General features: G+C 40.9%; 1 protein-coding gene across 2 annotated transcripts; it reads left to right on the top strand.

Annotated features, from left to right (window-relative positions):
• The first annotated feature begins 887 nt into the window (after window positions 1–887).
• On the top strand, window positions 888–21033 carry Znf202 (zinc finger protein 202). Of its 2 annotated transcripts, XM_026402700.2 has the most exons (7): window positions 888–980; window positions 14066–14556; window positions 15225–15435; window positions 16068–16156; window positions 17072–17201; window positions 17753–17872; window positions 18421–21033. In XM_026402700.2, the coding sequence occupies exons 2-7, from the start codon at window positions 14155–14157 to the stop codon at window positions 19413–19415; spliced, it is 1947 nt and encodes a 648-aa protein (XP_026258485.2). In that variant the 5' UTR covers window positions 888–980; window positions 14066–14154; the 3' UTR covers window positions 19416–21033. The 2 variants fall into 2 exon arrangements, with proteins under 2 accessions (XP_026258485.2, XP_026258486.2); XM_026402701.2 differs by lacking the exon at window positions 888–980 and having other exon boundaries at window positions 14219–14552.
• The last annotated feature ends 5729 nt before the right edge of the window (window positions 21034–26762 follow it).

Below are 26762 nucleotides of genomic sequence, written 5' to 3'. Positions count from 1 at the left end.
ATATCTATATCTATATCATTGCTTCTCAGAGAACCCTAATACACTCTCCCTCCACCAAAAATGATTAATGTGTTTGGTTCAAAATGATACAGATTTCAGCAATGCGTCCCACGAAAATGAACCGTGTAAGACACAGTTGGAAAGAGAAGGCCTTTGACATGACACACATGACACCGGGAGAAGTGATTTACAATACAAGACAGATGAGAAGCAAAGACAGAATGGCAGGTATAAGCAGAAATGTCACCAACCCAGACAAAATAGAACAAGTGGGATCAGGGAAACAGACAAACATTCACAGGAAAAGAGAAAATAACTATTCTGAGCATCCACTATGTTCCCAACAATTCCTCTAAAACTTACTTACTCCTCATAGGTACAGTATCATGATGCTCATTTTACAAGACGAACTCTAAATTTCAGAAAGGTAGAGACATTTGTCTGAGGCCCCGCAGCTGATGATGAATGCAAGAGCCAGTATTCAAACCCAAAGCTGCTGTCTTTTCTGCCAGGCTTCAAAGGAGAAAGTAAAGAAAATATAAACACATCAATACAAATACATAGAACTATAGGCACCCAGACCAAAAACAAGCATAAAAGATCAAAAAAAGAAAGAGAAAAACCTGCAGAAGGTATGCATACGAAAAGAAGGCCCCGAGTGTTAATTTATTCGCTTCAGAGAGGGGAAGGGGCACGGAAGCCAAGATCCAGGAAAAACTTTTTCCCACTGTGTACTTAGGAGAGTACCCAGGTCCAATCCAGACCGGGCACACAGAGAGGACCAAACCTCCCACCGCCTAGAAAGGCTCCAGCGCGGCCAGGAGGCGGGGCGAAGAGCCTCTTCCGGTTCCGGGCGCAAAGGCCCCACGTGTTCCAACCAGCTAGGTTCCGCGCGGCTCGGATCCCGCGCCGCTGCTACGGTCGGGAGTGGGTGGAGGAGAAGCCGGGGCAGGGGAGGAGCCGCCGGAGCTGCCGGAGCCGTGAGTGCTGGGGGCTGGGCCCAGCCGCGCCGCGCCGCGTAGGGCAGAGCCGGGCAGGGCCGGGCCGGGAAGAGGGGTGGGACCGAAGACCCCGCCCCCCAGAGCCTGGGGAAATCGCACTGTCCTGGGGACCAGGTGGCGGCGATGTCCAGGCGGGGTGGGCGCGTTGTATCCTCAGTGTCTCCTTGAGGCCAAAGCCAGGACCTTCGGAGACGTGGATGGCGCTCCAGGTTTCTTTCTCTTTCCAGCCACCGCCCTCTGCCTCCTGGGGCCTTCAGAAATGCATTCGGTCCCTCCTCTTGCTTCCAAGCCAACTGCCCTCCCTCCCCACCGGAACCGAGGGAGGAGTGGTCTGGGCCCCTAGATTTTCCGCTGCTTTTTCTTACCCCGCCTCTCAGATTGCTCAAGAATCCTCTTTCGGCAGGGCATCCTGCCCAAGAGAGCCCCATCTCCTTCCACCAACCCCTCCTCCAATACATGCAGATACGCTCGCCCGTGATCTTATCACCTGTGATCATACTGCGCTTTAGAGCCCATCTGATCTGTGGTTTTTCAGCTGCCGCTGTCACAGACCCTGAGCTTCTCTTCAGGCTAGTGGCTGTTGTCTCCTTTTGTAGGTTCTGTCCTCCTTCCCTTAACAGCCAATTTGGGTATCTCTTCTCAGCACCAGTTACCTATTGCAGTAGTAATTTTAAACTTTAATTTGTATGCTGTTTTCTCAGAAAGGGATCATCTCTACCCAGGTCAGCATTGAATGTTCTTATCTCTTAGGCACTTTGATAACCCTGTCTTGGACTTTGTGCTGGCCTCCCCAAAAGGAAGCTCTTAGGCTTAGTCCTGCTTGAACCACCTTGGTCCAGGGTAGCAGTGCCACATCAAGGCTTTTGCTTAGAGAGTAGGCTTAGAGCTGCTGGTTTTTCTCCAGAGCAGCTACATTCAGAAGCCACATGGAATGCTAGTGGAGTCTCTCTTCTTCCAACTTCTCTTGCAAGCTACTGCATTGGCCTTGATCCAGAAAGCTCCTTTAGAAAGGTGGTGGGATAGGTAAGGGAGGTTTGTTGGTAAGACAAGTGTGAGACAGCAAAGCATTTAGGGTTTGTGGCCATTTGTCTTGGTTAGCTTTCTGCTATCACTGTCTACCATAAGTTAGTAAGCAGGATTGGAGGGAGGGTGGGAATATTTTCTCCTGGGACCAGACACCTAGGATGCATAGTGTTTTCTCCCTTTCTCCTCCAGCTATCCCCATTTTGCACTCTCTATATATACTATCTTGCAGTAGATCATTATTTCAAGGGTAAGGCAAGGTTTACTATGATGTGAGGGATTTTCACACATTACAAACTATACCGAAGAGGTAAGTTGTAGGCTTATAATGGTTTTATCTTCCCAGTTAATTTGACATAGACATAAAACATGAAACACCTCTACACTTCCTGTTTTGGCTGACTTCTTACCAGCAAACCCTCCTTTAATTTGGCCAACACTGGAAAAGTTGGATCCATTCTGCATGTACCTCCAATTTACTTTTTTTGGGGAGGGGAGAGGATTGAACTCGGGGCACTCAACCACTGAGCCACATCTCCAGTTCTATTTTGTATTTTTTTTTTTTTAAAGAGAGAGTGAGGGGGGGGAGAGAGAGAATTTTTAATATTTATTTTTTAGTTCTCGGCGGACACAACATCTTTGTTGGTATGTGGTGCTGAGGATCGAACCCGGGCCGCACGCATGCCAGGCGAGCGCGCTACCGCTTGAGCCACATCCCCAGCCCCTCTATTTTGTATTTTATTTAGAGACAGGGTCTCACTGTTGCTTAGCACCTTGCTTTTGCTGAGGCTGGCTTTGAACTTGTGGTCCTCTTATCTCAGCCTCCTGAGCCACTGGGATTACAGGTGTGTACCACCATGCCTGGCTTCTGATTTATTTCTTTTGCCTCAAATTTATCTTATTAATTTAAAGCAACTGAAAGGCTTCTTAAAAACAGATTGCTGAGGCCCACCCACTGAGTTTCTGATAGTAGGTCTCTGCTGGGGTGTGAGATTTGCATTTCTATAACAGGGTCTCAAGTAGTATGGCATTGGTGTGGATTCATCACTTTGAGAACCACTACCTTTGACAAACCTTTGTGATATAAATGTTGCTGAGATTTGAGGTCCAGAAGACTTTTTTAGTACTTCTGTGCTGGAAGCTAGTAGTAGTCTGGTATTTTGTGGGGAATTTCACCACTTGTATATGGGTTCTTTTTTTTTTTTTTTCTTTTTCTTTCAGTACTGGAGATTGAACCCAGGGGGTACCATAACACCAGGCTACATCCTATCTTTTTGTTTTGAGACAGGATGTAGTTGCCCAGACTGGCCTCAGTGCAGTTGCTGTCGCCTCCAGAGTCACTGGGATTACAGACCGGGCCACTGCACCAAGGGTCTGGACTCGTTTGTAAAATGAAGTGTACTTTAAAAAAAAAAAAAAATGAATACTGCCGCAGTCTGGCTGGGCACAAAATCACGAGCCACTCACAGCCTTGTAGATTCAAACAGCAATTCTTTATTCCCAAACTCACACCGGCCCTCTACAAACACGTTCTGGGGAAATCCAAGTTCTGCCGGAAAATTCACTACTCCACCAGGCTTTGAATCCCAAATACTTTCTCAATCCCAGGAGAACTCAAGGATCGGGCGCGCCTGAGGCAGCAGGATACACCCTATTCCCAGCAGGGTACACCTTAAACCTGGAACCACCCTAAACCCAAGGAACCAGATACTCCCTATTCCTAGCAGGATACACCCTAAACCTGGATCCGCCCTAATCCAGTAGGATCCTCCCTAAACCCGGATCCACCCTGGTCCTTGAGCAGGGTCACCTTTCTCAAACATACATGCAATGTCACAGCAAATGTCCAAGGCAAGTCCATTTCCACGAGTCCTTCCTCTAAGCAACATGGGGTACGCTGGCAAGGAAATTTCCATGCGTCATACCTACTTGGCAATGGCTCTCAGCAGAATACTACATTATCTTTATGCCAAATTTAAGATGAAATATTGAGTTTTTTTCATAACTTTCATAGTTCTCTTGAAAAGAGATTCCTATTTTGATCATATATATATTAACACCCACATTCTAGGTTTTTGCTGTGAGTTTCAGTATTGCTAAAGTCCCTGCCATTTCTTAATTATCCCTAAATTCCTCAAGCTCAGAGCCTGTTCTTTTTTTACATGAAATAGTGTGGGACACACAGCCAACTAAAGCTGTTTGTGAACTGAATGAACTCTATCCCCTACTCTCTTCCCTTTCACAAAGTTTGTCTCTACTAATATTTTACCACCAAGTAAAGCAGGATAGACTTGACTGATATGCCACCTGAAATTGGAATAAATGCTAATGTCAGATTCCCACAGCTCTTCCTGTGAACTTTTTTTTACCAAGAAGCCCTGGCACCCAAATTTCTGAATTTTCATTGCTTCTATATCCAGATTAGTGGAAAATAAATAGAAAAAGCTTACTTAAATTCAGCTTTTTCTGAATTTATTTATTGGCCTCCTTTTCTACAGAATATTGACACAATGGTAGGCACTGGGAATACATCCTTGCTCTTAGAGTCAGGCTCACAGAGTAGAACACAGTAATCTGTGTCCACACTAAAAATGACTTCTGTCTCCTTGGGTCATGACTTAGTTGGCAGTAAAACCTGGTTCTTCCGATTTCTCCAGTTCATCAGGCACTGCTCCCATCCTATATGTCTCCTCTATATATCAGAAAGCCAGAAGGAAGTCACCTGGATGCTGCAGGGGGTGTCCTGGCCAGATGTGTTAATTGCAAAGGCAAAAATAGTAAATAACTTTTGAATTGACTTGTTCTCAGTTATCCATATCAACACCTCAGATCAGACTCTATTTGTGATATGTTATCCTATTATTCCCATTAAATATTTCCTCTAAAAGTAGTTGACATTGACCATGTTTGTTGCAGGAATTGAACACATCTAGTTTAGCTCTGGCTGCTAAATAAGAGCTGCTGCCCTCATCAGGGTGGGTGTTAGGCTTAATGTCCCTTCTTTTTCCCTGAGGCTTCATGATTGACCTCAAGCTGGGGATGGTGGTGCACACTTGTAATCCCAGCTACTCCAGAGGCTGAAAAAGGAGGTTCAAAACCTTCAACTTAGTGAGACCCTGTCTCAAAGTAAGTCTTTGTTAAAAAAATTGCTGGGGGTATAGCTAATTGGTAGAACATTTGACTAGTATGTATACGGCCCTGGGTTAAATCCCTAGTATCACCAAAAAAGAAAAAAGAGTGACTGCTTTATTTAGGTTAGTAACTGATTCTGGGTTAACATCTCTTAAGGTTAAAAAGTCTAGCTTCACCAGGCATGGTGGTACACGACTGTAATCTCAGCCACTTGAGAGGCTGAGGCAAGAGGATCACAAGTTCAAAGCCCACCTCAGCAATTTAGCAAGGCCCTAAGAAACTTAGTGAGAGCCTATCTCAAAATTTAAAGTAAAAAGCCCTGGGGATATGGCTCAGTGTTCAAGCATCCCTGGGTTCAATCAGTGTTTGGTTCTAGTACTTCTCAATTATTGAATAAATACATATATGTGTTATATTATTATATAACTCAATGAACAAGCCACATGTCCGTGTTCCTCTCAAAGCCCCTTCTTATAATCATCAAAAATCTGGACAGTTTCTCAAAGGCCAATCCAGTTCTCTGCCTTTAGGTAGAGAATCATCCGTATCTTCCAAATGAGTTGATGTGACTTGACTAAGATCTTTACAAAGCAGAACAGGAGGTAAAATGCAAGTCCTCTACCTTAGCAGGCAGAACTAACTACTGTCTTTGTTGTAGTGGGGGTGGATAACTGAGAATTGATAAAATTTTTATCAATTTTATCTTGAGTCGGGGTCTTTCTAAGTTGCCCAGACTGGTCTGGAACTTGAGATCCTCCTGCCTCCGCCTTCCAGGTACCTGGAATTATAGAATAGCACACACCATGTACCTGGCAAAAACTGTCTTAATATTGCTTCATAGGCCTGAGTATACAACCATGGAGAAACATTTTAATAGAAATACACTCAATTGTTAAAATTTTTATCTTATATTTTCTTGTTTACCTTTACCCTCAATGACATTTTATACCTTCCTTAAAACTTTACTGCTGACAGATCTCCAGGATTTCGGGTTAGAAGACATTTGTATCTTCCCTCACTGACCTTCCTGTACCACCCTCTTTTTTGTCCTGTCCTGTCTTCCCCTTCTCTACACCTTATTCTGTTTCTTAAAACCTATTGTAATAAGCTTTGAGCCATTCATCCCCTTGCTACTCAAATATTACTTTTATGAAGGAAAAAAATTCAGTGACAAATAAATGTGTGTGTATATATATATATTGATTTATTATTTTGGTATGGAGAATTGAACCCAGGACACTTAGCACTGAGCTGTATCCCCAGCCCTTTTGATTTTTTATTTTGAGATAGAGTCTCCAAGTTGCTCACCTCAAACTTGTGATTTTCTTGCCTCCTCCTGAGTTGCTGGGATTACAGGCATGCACCACCACACCTGACTGGCAAAAATATTTTAATGCAATAGAGTTTTGTGGGGCTAGGGATATAACTCAATGGTAGAGTGCTTGCTAGCAATACAAGATCCTCAGTTCAAACTTTAGCACCACAATAATATTAGTAATTTTTCATAGGACTTCTTGGGTATATTCATTGAATTTGCCTCAGATTGCCTCCTGCCACTTATAGGAAGGAGAGGAGACTTTGATGTTGGTAAATAGAAGAATTGCTGACACTGTTTTTCAGGAGGGGTACCTATTTTTAAGGTTCCATCACATCTGTTCAAAGGCTTTGATTTAATCTTAGATTATAGGACCTTCAAAACAAGGACTGGTTTGTTTTTTCTTTGGTTTAATACTTTATTTATGCTATGACAGTAAATCAAGATTTTTCCCTGTGCACTCTAATTTTTTTAGTAATCAAGAAATAAAGGATTGTTCACTTATTTATCGTTTAAATTTTACCCTCTTATGAAAAGGATTTAAAAGAGCTTGAGGGAAAAAGAATAAAATATATGGAGCACCGACCATTTGCCAGATTCTATGCTAAAGAATTTCTGTGGGTTACTTCACTTACTCTTTAAAATAACTGTGCAAAGTGTCTCATGGCTAATAAAGCAAGGGTTGGAATTCAAACCTAGGACTCCAAAGTCCCTAACCATTACACGCAAAATCTGGATATAGGATAATTAAAATAAGAATAAAAGAATTTTTCCAATAGAGGGATCATATTTTATTCTGTTAATTTTATAGAACAAAACATTAGAGGAGTCTGAAACAGTGAGGGGAGCTGTTCAAAGGTCTTAGCAAGCAATAATATTCAGATTTCCAGATTATGGGCCTACGGTAGGGTTATCAGTATCTACTAAATATAATAATTCAAATCTAACCATCTCTTTTCTTCTGAAGATTAATTATTTGCCAATAAATATGCAGAGCACCATCTTTCCCATAGGTAGGAAAAAACTTTTGTCATTTAGTGTCCAAAAAAATCACTCCCTGCTAGTAGTATTGTATAGTAGAGAATTGAATATTCTTTCTTTGCCTGTGGTTTTCTGTGCCCATTTAGAGAATTGACTTAGAATATTCACTGGCATATGGCACCTTCAGAGAAGGAGAGGGGCTGAGTGGAGAATAGAGAAAAAGTCTTGTCTTCCCCCAATGTGTCTGGTGCATTCCAGGAACACACTAAAGAGACCAGGTCATGGGGCCTGCCCATGATTTTAATGTGTCTGCAGATGTTGTTTTTAAAATCTTTGGGGACCAGATCTTTTACTTTTCCTGACCTGGCATCACACTTTTTCTGTAATATTCTTACATCCAGTTTTTATCTTAACTGTGGAACCATTCCAAGGACAGACACTGAAGAAAGGCAGTAGAGTAAGAAGAGTAACAAATCTCAAGGCCAGGCTTTTATACCTTGTACTTAAGAAATAAATGATCGTTCACTTGTTTTTTTTTTTTTTTTTAAGATAGAGAGAGAGAGAGAATTTTAATATTTATTTTTTAGTTATAGGCGGACACAACATCTTTGTATGTGGTGTTGAGGATCGAACCAGAGCCGCATGCATGCCAGGCAAGCGCGCTACCACTTGAGCCACATCCCCAGCCCAATCGTTCACTTGTTTATCATTTAAATTTTGCATTCTTATCAAAAGGATTTAAAAGAGCTTGAAGGAAAAAGAATAAAATATATTGAGCACCTACCCTATGCCAGATTCTATGCTGAAGAATTTCTGTGGGTTACTTGATGAATTGTAGAATAAAAACACAGCTTCTGTGTTCTGACTCTGTTACTACTTGACATTTTCACAGCATATTGTAGTTCATAAAGCTCTCACAGATCTCAAATAATCCACTGAGTCAAGAGAGTGGTTATCTACAGAGGAGTCTCTTGTGTATATTGTTAGCTTGCAAAACCCTTAGAGTAGCCTCAGTAATTTGGGGATCCAGCTGGAAGGTACCTTCTTGGGTACCTATCCTAGTGCTCTGCACACCACCACCATGCCTCCTGTTCTTTCCCATCTCTTCTTGTCCCACCCCAGGATTCCTCACACCTTTCATTCCCACTGTTGCTGATCTGTTTTCCTTCATCTTTTTAGGCAACAAAAGTAAAAGCAAAGCGAGAGCAAAGCTGTTTGAGGAGGAACCTTTCTATCAGGACATAAATTGTAGCATCCTTAGTATGGAATTTCTTGTACTTAGTGCTGCATAAGAACAATGACTGGCATTTTTATCATAATGGAGACTTTAATCTTAATGGAGATCCTTTTGTTAATCCAGAAGACCCTATGTATCAATTCTGTCTTCTCTCCCCATTGTGCAGAGATGGGAATGGGGTGGGGTGGTGTGGGGGTAGGGAGAAGTGTTGAGAAGCTTTGTCTGGATAAGTAATCAGTATGTAGTTGCATTACTTAATGTCTGATTTTATACTTATTAAAGTTGATTCAAATCCTCAAAGGAAAATGATTTTTTTCACATGTCCAGTTTGTGTAACTTATATTTGAATTATTCTCAGGGTGATCTGAAAATTCTTTATGATGAAATGGTTCCATTACTTGGGGAACCACTAAGAATGTTCTCTTGTATTCACAATGCAAAACAATAAATCTCTCCTTATGTTAATTTGTCCAGAACAGTTTGCTGGACAAATCAACAAATAAGGATTAATATGATATGGTACCTGTCCTTCCAGAGACAAACTTAGAAAAAATAAGTGTTCTCTGCTTTCATCAGGTACAAAGTAAGTACCACTTCTGAGTATCAGCAGAGCACTGCATATCCCTGTCCTCAGAGCTTACAGTCCAGTGAATCCAACAGTAATAGCTAGAGGAACAATTTCTCCCAACAGATGATGTGCTGTGGGGGGCGGGCACATATTCCTATGGCTGCATAATCTAAAGGACCAGGGAAGACATTCTGGGAGCTGTGAGATCTGAAGGATGAATAAAGTTAAGCTAGAGAAGGAAACACAAAGAGTATTTCAGATAATATGCAACATCAGAAAAGCCTAGTGAGGAACTAGAAAAGGGGGACATAGAACCATAATTTGAGCAATGACATTCAATGGGAGAGGCAGTCACGGGAGAAAAGAGGTAGTCAGAGACCAGGTCATGAAGAGGCTCTGAGTATCAAATTTTAAGGAGTTTAAAATGTCATCCTAAAGACAACATGAATCCACTGTCAGATTTTGTGTGTGAGAAAGTTCACTCAGATCTTTGCATAATATTGCAAGTACAGGTAGTGTACCCATTATTAAAACTCCTTTGCCTACCTGTCCATGTCTCCACTTTTCTCCATCTCAAAAACTAAAGAATAAATGTATAGATTCCAGAAATAGGAGTAAAATCTAGAGGAGTAAAAGCTGACTCTATCGTGGCCCAAGTATATTTCAAACCAAAATAAGGTTTCTAGGGTTGGGGGTTCCATACTTGTGCTACAACAAAGATATGACTTGAGGTAATAGTGGAGCATGTGGAGATTATGAATTGAGCAGCCTGCCAACCTGGGACCTCAAAGAGTCACCCCTTCACTGAAAATCGGCCTACTATGCAGAGAAAGTACAAGGGATGGGCTTTTCATAGCCTTGGGTGGGACAAAATATACTTGAGGGCAGGGAGGACCAAAACATATCCTAAAAATGTGATTCAAAAACATGGAAACATCCAAAATCATTGAAATGTTAGCATTTGGGTAAAAGCAAATGAAGTTCCATTAAAAAGGCTTGCTTTTACAACTTAAGGCCCAGGACTCCCAAAGAAATAGTCTCACAAAAGATGGGCATAAAATTTAAAAACTATAAACCACCATGATGTAGAGAGATAGCCTAATTAGTTCAAGAAGATCTAGGAATTATGGAACTATCTAAAATAGACTGGAAATATGTTGTAAATGATGGAGGATAATAAAAAAGTGAAAGCATAAATGAAAATGTTTGATGACAATAAAAATGAATAATATTGTCATTGGCCATAAACTAATTTGAAGTTCAACAGCAGGTGAGACAGCTATAAAAGCTCACTGGATAACTAAAAGGTCACTCAGGAGGTTGTCGTACAACACAGAAAGATTGAAACAATGGATACTTCAGACTGCTTTGGATTCTGGGCTGGAGGAGGACAGGACCAAGAACACCAGTCCTGAAATTTGTTCCAAATCATCCATTCAGAATATAAGTGCTTGTTATATGCCAGGGCTGATTCGGGGGTCAGGATATGATAATTTTTTTTAAAAGGTCCTGGTAATGCATTCTTGTGTATTGTAGTGGCTCCACCAGAGAAATGGCAATGGAGATGAAGACATAGATGAATATGTAAGACAGTTTTTTTAGAAGTTAGAATTAATAGTACTAGTAAGAAAAAGAAAAGAAAAAATGTAGTAGTACATGAAAGAAAATTATTTTTTTCTATTAAAGAAGGGAGGGAAAAAAAACCTCAGGGTAGAGGTTCCTTGTTTTAAATACATTCATTGTGTATTTTTATTGATATTAGTGACTTGAAGGAGTTTCACAAGAAAAATGAACAATGTCTATGTAATATGACATACCCTGTGGTAAAAATGTGCTCAGGTTACTCTGGAAGCACTTAGGTAATATCTAACCAAGGGTAGGGGAAGTGGGATCAAAGAAAATAGCTCAAGAAGATACAAAGTCTGAGTTACATCTTATCTTGAAATGTAAGTGAAATTTAACCAAAGGTACAGTCAGAAGGAGGAGCATGTCCAAAAGCTAGAGTGGGACACTTGTGTATTTTGCATGCACACTGGGTACATGTGCACACACATGTAAGGATTGGCAAAGAGAGCAGATGGAACAAAATTAAAATCAACCTGACACATAATACATAGAAGTTTGTTCACTTCCAAGACAGGAAAGAAGGATCTTACGTAGGGGAGAGACATGACCAGATTTACCATGAAAATTTATTTTGGTGATACAATGGATGGTAACTTAAAAGTCACAACTCTAGAGACAGGTGGCTCATATATGGAGACAGTTGCAGTAATCCAAATGAGAATTGATGAGAACCTAAACTAAATCATAGGAATGAAGAGAGAACCTATTAAGAATAGCAACACACCTTGCAGTATTGAGGGAATGGAGAGCACTCCATGCAGAAGGGACGGCCTTCAAAAGACAGGGAGGCCTGAGAAGACAGGCTGTTGGTGGAGATCAGCAGTGCATCCATTAACAGCTGAGCAGTACAGAAAATAGGGTAGGAGATGCAGCTTGAAAAATAAATTGGGGCCTAGTACAGTGGTGCATGTCTGTAACCCCAGGACTTGGAAGACTGAGGCAGGAGAATTGCAAGTTCAAGCCCACTCTCAGCAACTTAGCAAGAGCCTGTCTCCAAATGAAAAACAAAAAGGACTGGGATGTGCTCAGTGGTAGAGTGTCCCTACGTTCAATCCCCTGTATGGCAAAAAGAAAACATAGATTGGAACTGAATGTGAAATGCTTTGCTTGCCATTACCAGGATTTGGAATTGATTTTACTAACATTAAAATGATACTGGTTTTAGTTGGGCACAGTGGCACACGCCTGTAGTCTTACCTGCTCGGGAGGCTGAAACAGGAGAATCTCGAGTTCAAAGCCAACCTGGGCAACTTAGCAAGGCCCTAAGCAGCTCATTTAGACCCTGTCTCTAAATAAAATACAAAATAGGTCTGGGGATGTGGCTCAGTGGTTGAGTGGTCCTGAGTTCAATCTCCAGGACCAAAAAAGAAGGTACTGTTTTTAAATACTGAGATATGTACTTGGAACTATAATTTAGAAAAATAGTAGTTAACACTGCAGTGCCATTACTCTTCTAAACACTTAGATTTAATCCTCATAGGAACACTATTATATTGCTGTCATTATTATCTCCATTCTATATATAAGGAAATCAAAATCAATATAAGAATAAATCTACCCATAGTCTCACTGTGGTCTCATATCTAGTAAACATTAAGAGCCTTGATTCAGACCTAAGCAGTCTGACTTAGGATTCTCACACTTAATCTTACACACCTTCCTCACTGTTTGCAGCCAGAGTTCACATTAGAACAGCAAGTAGCATTTCTAAAGATACAGTTGTCTAGACTACCTGTATCACAATGTCCAAAAGAATGATGCATGCAGAGAGTTCTGTTGTACTTTATTCCCAGTTGACTACTGCAAGGATCCCAGTTAGGAAGCTATAGTAGGAGTCCAGGTGAGAAATTATGAGGGGCTCCAACTAAAGCAGCCAGCAGGAAGGAAGAGGAGGAAGAATTTATAGTCTTAAGATGTAGAATGGGCTTAATGAACTGTAAGCAAAGGGGAATAATTCAAAGTTAAATCCAAGAATTATAGAATTGAGTGTCCCCTTAACAAGTGATGATATCAACCAAGTCAAAAAGAAGGTTGTTGGGGCTGGGGATGTGGCTCAAGCAGTAGTGCACTCGCCTGGCATGCGTGCGGCCCAGGTTCGATTCTCAGCACCACATACCAACAAAGATGTTGTGTCCGCTGAGAACTAAAAAATAAATATTAAAAAAAAATTCTCTCTCTCCTCTCTCACTCTCTCTTAAAAAAAAAAAAAAGAAGGTTGTTTTTTAGAGTAATTAATAAATTTGGTGTTGAACACTTGAGTTTAGAAGTCTGTGTGTCATCCAATTAAACATATTGTCTTTTAGAGTGCCTGTGTGCCAACCACTATTACTTTCCTCAGTATTGTCCATATAATCTCTTCCTTGGATCTCTGAGGATTCCCATGTCACAGAAATTAATATTGTGTATAAGCCCAGAATGCACTTCCATAAAGCCTTCACCATCTCTGTCAGTCCTGTTGACATGTCTTTTTCTCACAATACACATGCTAACACATGTAAATATCTGTGTGCATATAAAATGCTATGAATATACTGTGGTCAGTACCAAATTTGTTTGGGGTTTGGGTTTGTGTGTGTGTGTGTGTGGTTCTGGAGATTAAGCCCCAAGTGTTCTACCAGTGAGCTACATCTTCAGCTCTTTTATTTTTTATTTTGAGACAGGATCTTTTTAAGGCTGGCCTTGAACTTGCAATCCTCCTGCCTCTTCCTTCTGAGTTGCTGGGATTTCAGGCATGCACCACCACACCCAGAAGTATCACTTGATTAACAGGTTATGAGATCCCTTTCTCTAGCCATTTTAGTACTACAGGGAGTTAGTACTACCTATAGTCTGTGCAAGAGATGATGAGGGCCATATTTAAAGCAGCCGCAAGAAGGAAGTAGAGGAAACAGATTTAGAAATTAAGAGGTAGAATTGGTAGTAGTCATGACAGAAATGTAATGTTTCCCTATAGAAAAGGAACCTCACTTAGGAAATAGGGTGGAGGGCCATGCCTTTCAGTCATGGATTTTTCTATCCCAACTAGATCTCAATGCAACATATGATGGTGGAGGTAGAGGTTGGAGAAAGGGGGATTTATTATTTGAAGAAGTATTACAATTAAAGAAGGATTACAATTAAAGTTAGAACTGTTATCCTAGTGCATAATCTCAGTTAAGCTGTTCTTTACATCTCTACTCCAGGTCCCTTGGGAGAAACTTGAAGTGTCCAGGCTGATACGGGGATTTTTCCTGTGAGCTCTAAATGGTGTGAGATCATCCCAGAGCCAGAAATGGCTACAGTCTTGGAACTAGAGGACCAGGATCTTTGGGAAGAAGAGGGAATTCTGATGGTCAAACTGGAGGATGATTCCATCTGCAGGCCAGAGTCTGTCTTACAGAGGGATGACCCTGTGCTGGAAACCTCTCACCAGAACTTCCGATGTTTTCGCTACCAAGAAGCTGCAAGCCCTCGAGAAGCTCTCATCAGACTCCGAGAACTTTGTCATCAGTGGCTGAGGCCAGAAAGGAGGACAAAGGAGCAGATCCTAGAGCTGCTTGTGCTAGAGCAATTCCTCACCGTCCTGCCTGGGGAACTACAGAGCTGGGTGCGGGGCCAGCGGCCAGAAAGTGGCGAGGAGGCAGTGACGCTGGTGGAGGGTTTGCAGAAACAACCCAGGAGACCAAGGCGGTGGGTGAGGAGGGGGAGTCCTGATCTGTGTGATGTGGAGGGGGACTGTCTACTGGAAGGCTGGATTTGCGGGGAGGGCTCACAGGGCCCCCATAAGTTATCCTTTAAATTTAATCAGTTCTGCTTTTGGGTTGCTCCTGGATCCATGAGCCCCACAGGGCAGGGGTATGTGTGTGTATGAGTGTGACCTTCTGAGTTTTGAAACATCTGCCTAGGGATTATCTGAGGAGTCATAGTTTTGGTTTTCTTTCTTTGGATGTTAATCATGGGTTTCCTGGGGAGGAGGATTTTTTTTTTTTTTACTTCCTCAAAGGTTCTCGACCCTCAATCTCAGACCCCATTTCCAGGATGGTAAGCTGGGGAGGCAGACAGCAAGGACCAATCCCACTGCATTTGGGATAGGTGAAGGTAGGCAGGATGGAAACATCAGAGCCCTGGGTATTGGGAGCAAGGGTTGAGGGAAGTGAGAAAGTGGTACAGTACCTGAGTGTCCCCTACCTTGTCCTGGTGAGATAACCTTCAGCTCTTCTCACATCCTAGTGCAATTGGAGTTTTGCCTCTTCGTCTGGGCCCCTCTGAGAGTTTTTCTCCAGGCAGCTTCTAATAAGCCCTGGTGACACCCAGGAATTTCCCCTTGACTCCATGGTGACTGGAGGTTGGAATTATTCCCAGGTGACTGTCCATGTTCATGGCCAGGAAGTCCTGTCAGAGGAGACAGTGCACTTAGGGGCAGACCCTGAGTCATCTTGTGAGCTACAGGATGCGGCACAGACCTCAAGCCCTGAGCAATTCCATGAGGAAGCCACCCGGAACCCAGATCTGGGGATGCCAGAAGAGCGGAGCCTGCGCCATGAAGAGGAGTTCCAGCCCCTGCAGGAGAGCGGTGGGAAACCTGGCAGGAAGGGAGGATTGTGACAGAATGCAGGGAGGGGGGATTTCTTCTGCATCAAGGAGGCTGGGTAGATTGTAATGGAAAGAAACCACAAAATCCTGGATGTTGAGAGGAGATGGAACCAGCTAAAATTCCCCCAAAATGGGGCCAGGTTTAAATAGCAATATTCTTGTTTGTCCTCTTGGCTTTCTGGTTTTTGTTGTTGTTGTTTTTGTTTTGTTTTTGTTTTTGTTTTGCAATAGTGGGAATTGAACCCAACGGTGCTTTACCACTGAGCTACATTCCCAGCCCTTTTTAATTTTTATTGTGAGACAGGGTCTCATTAAATTGTTTAGGGCCTCACTAAGTTTCTTAGAGCCTCACTAAATTGCTAAGGCTGACCTCAAACTTGCAAATCTCCTGCCTCAGCCTCCTGAGTCCCTGGTATTGTAGGCCTGTGTCACCACACCCCCTTAATTGTCTTAAAGGTAGTTTTGGAATGCCTTTTCTCCTCTCAGGCCAGTTTCTTGATAACTAGGAAGTTAAAGCTACCTGACAACCAAAGATGATGGGATATGTCCAGCTCTTTGCCAGTTTGGGGGGTACCCTACATGTTGCTTATCTCTGCCTTGTTTTTCTCATAGAGGTTCCAGTGTACCAGGACTCAGACCTTCCTGCAGAGAGGAATTCTGGAGACCCAGAGATGGTTGCCCTTCTTACTGCTCTGTCACAGGTGTGCCCTACTTCCTCTGCATGACAGAGAACTTGTTTCAATACCTGTTGGATGTTAGTCATATGCTAGACCAATCAGGTAGGATGCAAACTTACACTCTCCCTTGGCAATTTAAGTTCTCAATTCTGCAGGTATATGGAAGGAGGAAGAAAATAGATTCTAATAGTCTCCATTGTATCTGCAGGCTGCTTTATTTGCCATTGACTAGAAGGGTTTAAAAAAAGGGGGGTGCTATTTTGGGATTATCTTGTGACACTCCTACATAGTATTGTTTGTTTTCCTGTTTAGTTTTGAAGTTGTTAAATTAAAGGGTTTTAGTTTTTGTTTTTAGGAGTAACTTTGCCAGTCTTCTGTAAGAATGTCTCTACTGCTGTGCTTCTCATGTTAGGAGCCTAAAACCATGTGACTAAAGAAAAAAAGAGTAGAATTCATCCATGGTTTTGGATTGTAATCTAGCTGAGGAAAAATGTCTTATTTATGCTGCAGACTGTGAACCTGATAAGAGATTAGATAGGGTAGGTTAAGGAAAGCTTCCTAGAGAAGGTAAATTTTTATAGAAATGAAGGTAGCATTTAAACATCAAATAGGGAATTGAATGATGCCTTTTAAGAGCTTGGGTTTTAAACAATATCCTTCAGCAGAAGAAAATAAGCCAATCCTGAAGGAATGCAATGGGGTTTGAGGGGCAGGAGTAGGGTCAGTGGTTCCCAAAACTAAAAAGTTGGGAAATGGCACCAATAGGGGACACAGCTTCCTGAGAAGAAGCCTTATGACCCATTAGAATTTCTTTCATCTTCTTGATGGATCCTGCCTATGCATACGATTTTCATCCCAGAACAAAATACTGTAGTATCCTTATCCTCATTTTATGGAAAGAGGTATGAGAATTCTGATTGGATTCTCATGTTGTTTCAGGGCCTGGTAACCTTCAAGGATGTGGCTATATGCTTTTCCCAAGACCAGTGGAGTGATCTGGATCCAACACAGAAAGAATTCTATGGAGAATATGTCCTGGAAGAAGACTGTGGAATTGTGGTCTCTCTGTGTAAGGAATTTCATGTTTTCCTGGAGCATTCTAAGTACAGAGATCTTTTTCCTGTTGGAAATTTGGGGGATCCTAGGCCTTAGATTATATGCACTGAACTTCTTATGCTTACCCCACCAATGAAATAAATGGATTACTTAGTGGAAGAAGATATTCTTCCAAGTTAAAGGGAAAAGAGAAAATGTTTTTTAAAAAAATGGCTGGAAACCTCTAACAATAAAATAAAGCTATAGTGTTATAGCTTTAGTATAGAAATATTTGTGGTAAGCATATGAGTTTAGAAACAAGCAAAAGAGATGGAGATGATGTGCTTTCCTGAATATGGGAAAAGGGTATAAATTTTACATCAGTGTAATTATTGAGTTGCAGGCAGAAGGCCCAAGAAAGGCAAGAGATAGGCAATTCTTGGTTAGAGGTACTCCAAAAAGACCAAAGATTTGACCAACTGAGCTGTGTATTCACTATACAACCTACCAACCAGAAAAGATCTGCTCTTAACACAAGGAAGTGTTGAACCAGTCGTGATGTCCTGTTCTCCCTTTCTTGAGCAGCATTTCCAATCCCCAGACTAGATGATATCTCCCAGGTTAGAGAAGAAGAGCCTCAGGTCCCAGATATCCATGAGCCTCAAGAGCCTGAAGAGCCAGAAATCCTGAGTTTTACCTACACAGGTGAGGAATGACAGAAGGGGTCTTACCACCCTGAGTGGGCAGTTCCTCTAGTCAGTGCTTCTCTCTCCTCTAGGGCCCTGTCATTGGTTCTTTTGACATGTCAGCCATTACTGCCATCTCCCTCTGAAAGCCAGACTCTTCTGTCATTTTCCTCTTCTTCGCCCCTCTCATCATTTGTTTGAGGGATAGATGTTACAAAATGGTGAAAGAAAAATAAAACAACTAAACTCCTAGAATTGCAGCTATACCATTTACTGTACAATTCACTTAAACCCTTAATTCCAATCTCCACATTTATAAAATGAGGATAATAATACTTGGCTATGCTAAGGCTTCTTGATGTTATAACATATAAGAAAGTGCCTGGCCATGACAGGCATTCACTGGATTGATTATTTCCTTCTTTCCCAACCTCTACACATATGAAACACATGTTTCTCTCAATATGGTCTTGCCCTCCCAAAGCCCTTTTTAAAACTACCCCCTCATTGTGTAGAAAGCATTGTTAGAGTTATAGTGTCTCCTTTTTCTTCTCATCCCTTCTACAGGAGATAGGAGTGAAGATGAGGAAGAGGGTATTGAGCAAGAAGATCGGAGTTTAGAGGATATACACAGGTCTGTTTTGGGAGATCCAGAAATTCATCAGACACCAGATTGGGAAATAGTCTTTGAAGATTATCCAGGTAGACTTAATGAAAGAAGATTTGGTACAAATATTTCTCAAGCTAATAGTTTTGTGAATCCTCAGGAAACCATTCCTGTCCACTCCCTGTTAGGGAGGCACCATCACTGTTCTGTATGTGGGAAAAACTTCACATGTAACTCCCACCTTATTAGGCACCTGAGAACTCACACAGGAGAGAAACCATATAAATGTATGGAATGTGGAAAAAGTTACACACGGAGCTCACATCTTGCCAGGCACCAAAAGGTTCACAAGATGAATACTTCTTACAAATATCCCCTAAACCGAAAAAATGTAGATGGGACTGCATCTCTGATCCAGGCTGAAAAAACTCCACCCGTGGAGAAACCCTACAGATGTGATGACTGTGGAAAGCATTTCCGCTGGACTTCAGACCTTGTCAGGCATCAGAGGACACATACAGGAGAAAAGCCATTCTTCTGTACTATTTGTGGCAAAAGCTTTAGCCAGAAATCTGTGCTAACAACACACCAAAGAATCCACCTAGGGGGCAAACCCTACTTGTGTGGGGAGTGTGGAGAGGACTTCGGTGACCACAGGCGGTATCTAGCACACCGGAAGACACATGCAGCTGAGGAGCTCTACCACTGCAGTGAGTGTGGGCGCTGCTTCAACCATAGTGCAGCATTTGCCAAGCACCTGAGGGGACATGCCTCAGTGAGGCCCTGTCGGTGCAACGAATGTGGGAAAAGCTTCAGTCGGAGGGACCACCTCGTCAGGCATCAGCGAACACACACAGGAGAGAAACCATTTACCTGCCCTACCTGTGGGAAAAGCTTCAGCAGAGGATATCACTTAATCAGGCATCAGAGGACCCACTCAGAAAAGACCTCCTAGCTTGGTGCCCATGGGAGATCCGTACTTAGTCCTCACCCAGCATGAGATGGGAGAAGCTCTCTGGTCAGCTTGGGGGGACCTTTTCTAAACTCTTCCTAACCCACCCAGACCATAAATAGCCTCTTTCCACCACCAAATAAAAGTTCCAGGAAGAACCACTTAATCTTCTGTATCTTGAGGAGATATTTTATCCAAAGTACAGCCTGAATTGAGGCTTTTCCACTAGAAGGCTCCTGCCTCTGTCTCAAGGGTATGAAGTAGGAGAGTTAGAAGATTTAAGAGGTTATTACATTTTCTGGAAAATAGACTGTTACATATCCTCAAGACTACTTACCAGCCTCAAGTTTAAAATAGCCAAGGACAACCCCTTCAGTTTGGTAAGGGACCAGCCTAAAGGGTACTGTCCTTACTGGGCTCAAATCCTAAAGCACACAGCACTGAACTCAAGACCAATTTTTGTCCTGGTAGCTTTGCCACACACAGGATAACTACAGATCCTTCACTGTCTGACTCACTTCTTCACCATGTACCTTCTTTGATGCTGGGGAGAAATGGGAGAAGTGTTAGAGGGCAGAAACCTCAAGGCTGCTTCATTTGGATCTTAGCAAGCTGCTCCTTTCCCCATTGTCAAAATGTTACTGGTGCCAGAAATTAGAAAGGAAGGTCTCGTCACAAGTCTCTTCCTTGTCTTTTTTGTTGTTATTGTTATTTGTTTTGTTTTTGTTCCCTGTCTAAATGTTCATGCCTCTGGCCTTCCTACTCTTCAACCAGTCTAATCTCTTGGTTGTATGCCTGGCACTTCTGCAAGTGAGATGTAGCACTGTAGTGCTGAGGGATTCAGTAAAGCATAATTAAATCTTAATGAAATCATTTACGTTCCCACATATGTAGAAGCTCACCCTTTCCCTCTCTCCTTTGCTTGGGTTGTGAGGGGATTTGAACAGTATCCATTTACAAAGGCACTTTTAACAATTACAGAACCATGATTGACTGGGTCACTTCATTTACATGAAGAAAATTAGAGAGAATCTAAGATTAAACTATGGAAAAATAGGAAAAAAATGTTGCTGCAGGCCAAGACCATCAGTAATATTTTCCTGACACACAGTCCCAATCATCCCTGCCTCAGTTCCTAATGTCAGGGGAAATTATGAAACCCACCACCCGGGACCCTGAGGAGTTAACTAAGAGTAAATGGCTTTCATGTTTCTGTGTTTGATTTTCCTTATGTGATTTTATTTTCATGTAATTAAGAACTAAATAGTAAAAAAAAAAACTAAATAGTAATATCTCCTGGTGGTCCAAGGGTCTCTATCTATTCAAAGCTCCATGGAGATGAGCCAAATAATTATGAACCTCACCTGCTTGGATCCTAGGAGTGTCAAAGACTGGAGAGACATCCTCCATAAATGGTGCGCAGGGTATGAGATTAAAGCATGGAGAGGAGACAGTCTTCTGTGCCTGATTTCTTCTGCTCCTATCACAATCCATTGTATGCTGGTATAGACCAGAGGAATACAGTGGGTTGAGTGGACCCGCCCTTAACAGCCCAACAAAGAAATTTTTTAGCCATTAATAATATTGAACTGGTTTGGTTTTAATACCAGTTCTACAATTGTCCTAGAAATATGCACAAATGAAATAAAATAACACTGGCAGTCAAATTTCCTGGTTTCTGGCACCTTCTCTTTTGCCTACTCCCTTTCCAGAGCTTTGGGGTCCTGAGGCGTCTGGAGGTCATTCCTACTTACAAATAGATTTGGGAGTACAACATAATTTTCCATGTTGATAGTGAAGGCTTTGAATAGTTAGCAGAGCTACAGGTGGAACATAAACAAAAGATTAAGATGGAGCATAAACAGGATAAGATTAGAGTCTGAAGTTTGCAGAAGAGAATCTAATATGCAGGCATTTCTCATCCACCCATCTAAGGTCTGAGCACAGTTTGTCTTGGGAGAAATGTCAGCCTAGAAGGTAATTTCTCCTACCACTTATGGAAGTTGATGAGATACTGAAGGTGACAGAAAAAAATTTGACTTTTCTTCTGTTTTATCTGTGCAATTAAATAAATGAAAGTCAAGAGACTTTATAAGAGTATGCATAAGGAAAATTAGAGAAATTGGTCCAATTTGTTGGAACATGAATACTTCTATTACTGAACCTCTGATCCCTTTTGTAAATTACTGTATTTTTTGTGGTTCCTGGAAGAGTGTGCTGTGTCCCAAATTGGAACACAAAACACCACTTTGCAGCAGCAGGGTCAGTGAAGGAACCTAGAAGGAAGGAAAAGCAGTCAGCTGACCATGGGGAGGTGAGGCCAGAACCCCCTAGAACTTGGTTAATGGTGGAATCCTAATATCTTCGAATACCACACCCAATAAACATTTTTAAGGCAGTGGTTATATTATTTGGAGGAAGCTATAAAGTATCCCAATAAATCAGTCAACAGAATATCTGGGTCAATTGGAATGGAGGAAATGATATACTAATAAAAGTTCAAAATTAAAGAATTCTAAGGAAATCATACATTATGAAGTAATTTTAAGAGTAACCAAAAATCATTCAACCTCATCCACAGAGTACAAAGAGAAATGTTAAGAGATGAAAATAAAATGTTTTTGTTTTTTAAATTTTATACTCCAAAGTAGAGTCTGGTGAATTCAGATGAACTTTACTGAGAATTTTGCAGATGGGATTAGCATCAAGAGTATTCAAACCAAAGCCCACTGGGGGGGGGGGGGGGAATGTGCTGCCTTTTCCAAAGCCTAACTCAAGTGATAGATCTAATAAAAGACACATTGTTTCTACTGAGCAGCAGAATAGGGGCCAATAAAATGCCCCAGTGAACCCTAAGTTGGTAGAGGCCATTTGTTCCAAAGTTCTCTGATCAGGGCAGCAACCTCTAGATAAATAGTATTTAAATAGTATTTTGATTGGCCAGGTTCCTGGAAGTACAGTAATCCAAATGAAAGGTATGGGGCTCCATGATGATGTAATAGAACAAAAGGGTAGATATGTTGACCTAGATATCAGTATTGATGATTGAAGCAAAAATCACATCTTGTGAAAATACCTCAAGAACAAGATGGACAGAGTAGATGGAGTTAAAATCTAAAGCTCAGGCACTATGGAAAAAGTGGTGAAGTACTCTGTACACAGAAATAAAGGATATGAGTTATCTCTAAAGTACTAGAATAATAGTAAAAGGAAAAATACATAACTGGTATGTTAATAGAAGGAAAATAATGAAGTACTCGAACATTAATGCAAATGGCCAGGCTAAGTGGTACACATCTTTAATCCCAGCAATTCAGGAGGCTGAGTCAGGAGAATCAAGTCAAGGCCAGCTTGGGCAACTACACTCTGTCTCAAATTTTCAAAAAGAATTTAGGGATGTAGCTCAATAGTACAGTGTTCCTGAGTTCAATCTCCCAAATTAAAAACAAGGGTAATAATGCAAATGAAGATAAAGGGAATATAAAACAGGTTTGTTATATAGATAACAAACAGATGATAGCTAAAACCCAAATATACAAATAATTACATTAAGTGGATCAGATACTACAATTTAAGACCAAGTTAATATAAGCATTCACACACAGAAAGAGTAAACATATAAGCACATTTTAAAATAATCGTTCTTGGAGATTGAGTGTGCTACAAAAGGAAAAAGATCTCTCCACTAGAGGCAGAGAGAAGATAACACTGTGAGAACAACTACCTGGACCAAAGAAGAGCAAATTGGGGGAAAGGAATGGAATTTATTGTGGTAAGAGTACAGAACAAGGAAACACCTGCTTTTTCTTGGTATGGGAACCCCTTTAGCCAGTTACCACTCATTTCTTGAATATAGCCTGATGATTTGTACACTGAATGCTCAATGTACCTTGCTTTGTCTTCAAAATATGTGTTATAATTGTTTTTTCATAGGTTTGAATAAGTTCTCTTCTTTAAACTGAGGCTTAAAGAAGAGAATTTATTCAAACCTAATCATTCATGGAATGAGTTTAAAATTAGGATTTTTCTGACTCCATTATTTCACAGTAGCATCCTTCTTAGAGGAGGAGAAGGGATGCATAAGGCCAAGAGGAGGAAGAAAAAGGGAGTAAAGGCAGTATATTGTTGTTTGTGTCAGTGAGATACTGTTGTATCAAACCAAACACAAACTTTGGTTATAAGAGTGAGCATTTATTGGATTTATGCATTCATAGATTGGTAGATTTCCAAAAGCTGATCCTAGCTGGGGTGGCTGTACTTCCCCCTGATGCTGGGGAGCAGGGAGGAAGCAGAGGCAGCTCCGCTCTACATACTTTCATTCTCCCTATGGTCCAGTGAGGCTAGCCAAGTGTGTGTGTCCTGGTAATTTCAATGAGAAAAGTGAGCCCAACTACCAAAAACTTGTCAAGTGTTGTAATTCACATCTACTAACATCTATTGGGAAGAGCAGTCAAGTTACATGGCAGAGCTCAAAAGCCAACAGTGGGAATTTTCACTTGCCTTTAGTGGAAGGGACTCCTAAGTTATATTGCCAAGGGCTTGGATATAAGGAGGGGTAAAGAATAGGACTCAAAATTTCACTCTCCTTCTCCAGGCAAGAATCACAGCTCATTTTTTTTTAGCACTTTATATTCATGCTGGTTTGGAAAATACTTGTTTTTTATTAAAAAGTCTGGTAATAGCTGGGTTCAGTGGTGTACACCTGTAATCCCAGTGGCTGGGGGGGCTGAGGCAGGAGGATCATGAGTTCAAAGCCAGCCTTACAAACAGTGAGGTGCAAAGCAACTCAATGAGACCCTGTCTCTAAATAAAATACAAAATAGGGTTGGGGATGTGGCTCAGTGGTTAAGTGCTTCTGAGTTAAATCCCCAGTACACCCCCCTCCAAAAAAAAAAAGTCTGATATTTGTCCTCCTGTGTGCACCAGAAAGTATTTTTCTTTTTCTTTCTCCTTACAAACCCATATTGAAGAATGGTATCAAAATCTTTCTTACCAATGATAAAGTAGGCAATTTAAATGATATATAACTATAGAAAAATCAAGAGCAGACTTTATTGCTCATAGATCTAGTATCCCAAAGGGTTTTCATTTACTCCTTCATTTCACAAAGATTTATTGAGTGCCTTCTCTGCACTGGGCACTGCATTGAATTTTGTTGGTTATTCACTAATTTGTTCAAATCAAAAGCTGGAGGATGATGTGGAGGATGCAAAGGTGAATACAACACAACAGCACAGAGGGCTGTGGAGATCCATGTGACAAGTGACAGCCATCACTATTCAACTTGGAAACACAGCAAAATGCATGAGTAGAGGACATTAAGCTCAGTTTGAGTTATATTGAGTGCAAAGCAATATAAGACTTATTTCTATTTAGGTTGTCCACTAAATAGAAATAGGTCTGTTGTGAGAAAAAAAGGCCTGGAGAGGAGATGCACACTTGGGAGCAGTGTCCAATAAAGGTGTAATATAGGGGAGGGGTGTGGATGGGAAACTCTCAGGAAGGGAAGGTATACAAATGAAAAAGAGAAACCTGCTAGGGCAGGAACAAGTGAACAATTGGTAGAGGCAGAGGAGTATCCATCAAAGAAAACAGGAAAGACAAAGATTTTGGGTATTAGAAAAGTGTTGAAAATTTTCAAAAGAGAATAATAATTTAAAAAGGCGAAAGATTTATACGATCTGAAGAGAAACCAGAGTATAGAGAATAATAATTTAAAAGAAGAAAGTGGTCTGTGTTGTCAAATGCCATAGAGAGGTCAACTCGGATAAGAACTAAAAGAGAGCATTTGATTTAATAATGAGATCAATTAGGAAATGTGAAGAAATAATTGAAGAGCAATTAGGCATGGATAAAGAGACTGGGAACACAGAATGCTTTTGTAAGATGCTCGGGAAGGCAAAAAAAGGAGATAGCAGTTTGGGGAGAGTTGTTGCCTTTGCTCCGCTAAAGAACACTTGAAGCGTTAGGGGAGTCAAGACTGCCATTTATTAAGTGCCGGCTGTTTTCCAAGGATTGTGGTAAGAGGTCTATTTATATATATTATCATGTAAACTGAAAGAGAAAGAATAAAGGAAAGGGAAACGTTTTTTTAAAGGTTAGGGGGATAATTGAGGAAGGAAATCTTTAAGAGGATTGGATCAAAAATATGGGAAGAGGAATTAGCATTCTGTGACAGAGGAGATGGTATTCAGGTGAATGCAAAATCTGATCAGCTGGTACCAGATGAAAGGAAAACGAAAGGAATCCAAGTCTGATGCTTCTGTGTTCTGTGGTGAATGCTGTTTTTCACTTGAAAATGAGGGCTGTGGAATAAAGAAATGAACTCAGAAAGAGGAAATGGTTTGATTTAGGAATGAGAGGGTGGGTGGATTAACAACTTGAACTTCTGAGAGGATCTTAGTGCTCAACTAAGTGTTGTTAGGGAAGGTAGAAGAAAATGTAGCTTAGATTGTCAGGTTAATTGTGTAACAAGTTTAAGAATGATTAAACATGGTCTCTGGCTCAATGCCTTTCTCAAACCTCTACAACCATATAAATCCCTACTGATTTAGGGTCTCAGACAACAGAAAGTCTAAGGGGTTTTATTAGGCAGGATTGTGTTAAATTGTAGTTAATATTTGCAGAGCTAAAGTGAATGAGGAAAATGCCCTCACATCCTCTTAGATATTTGTGTTTATCTACTAGTGGGGTTTTGTTTTCTTTTGCTTTTAAAGAATGGGTTGGTAATTTCAGCTTTTCAACCAGGCTTTATCTTTTCAGAGGACCTGATGGAAGAGTAATTATTTCCCAAGGTCAAAACAAAATTACCATAAAGAATATAGTCAAACTACTATTTCCTTCCATTTTCTCTAAATAAAAACACTACCATTGGATCAATTATTCCCATTATGGAGAAAGCTGTTACATGAATTGGAAAAGTAATTGTATGTAATTGCTAATTGTAGAAAGTCTCGTTAGTAAACTGACCAATCAAATATTACTCTGTATAAATAACCATTGCTCTGTAAATGTGTGATTAATTTTCTTAATCAAAATATGCCTATAGTGTAATAGAGGACATCTCCATTAGAAGACCACTCAGTCATGGACTCATTGACTATTAGATTTAAATGTATATAGCACATAGTTCATAGCACAAGTTCAGAATATACAATTCCAGAACTTCATGATGAATTTCTTGTAAGCCTAGAATCCAGGGAAAGATTAAGAAAGAGGGTGGTATGAAATGTGGTTAGAGAGTTGATGAAAAAGCAGATCATGAAGGCCCTTAGAGGCTATTGTAACATCTTGACTTTTATTTCAAAAAAGATGGAGAGCCTGTAGAGGGTCTTTTTCAAAGAACTGATG

Source organism: Urocitellus parryii, chromosome 4 (genome assembly GCF_045843805.1).
Source record: "Urocitellus parryii isolate mUroPar1 chromosome 4, mUroPar1.hap1, whole genome shotgun sequence".
Taxonomy (NCBI): domain Eukaryota; kingdom Metazoa; phylum Chordata; class Mammalia; order Rodentia; family Sciuridae; genus Urocitellus; species Urocitellus parryii.
The sequence above is the reverse complement of the archived record's forward strand: the minus strand, read 5'-3'. Positions and strand labels throughout refer to the sequence as shown.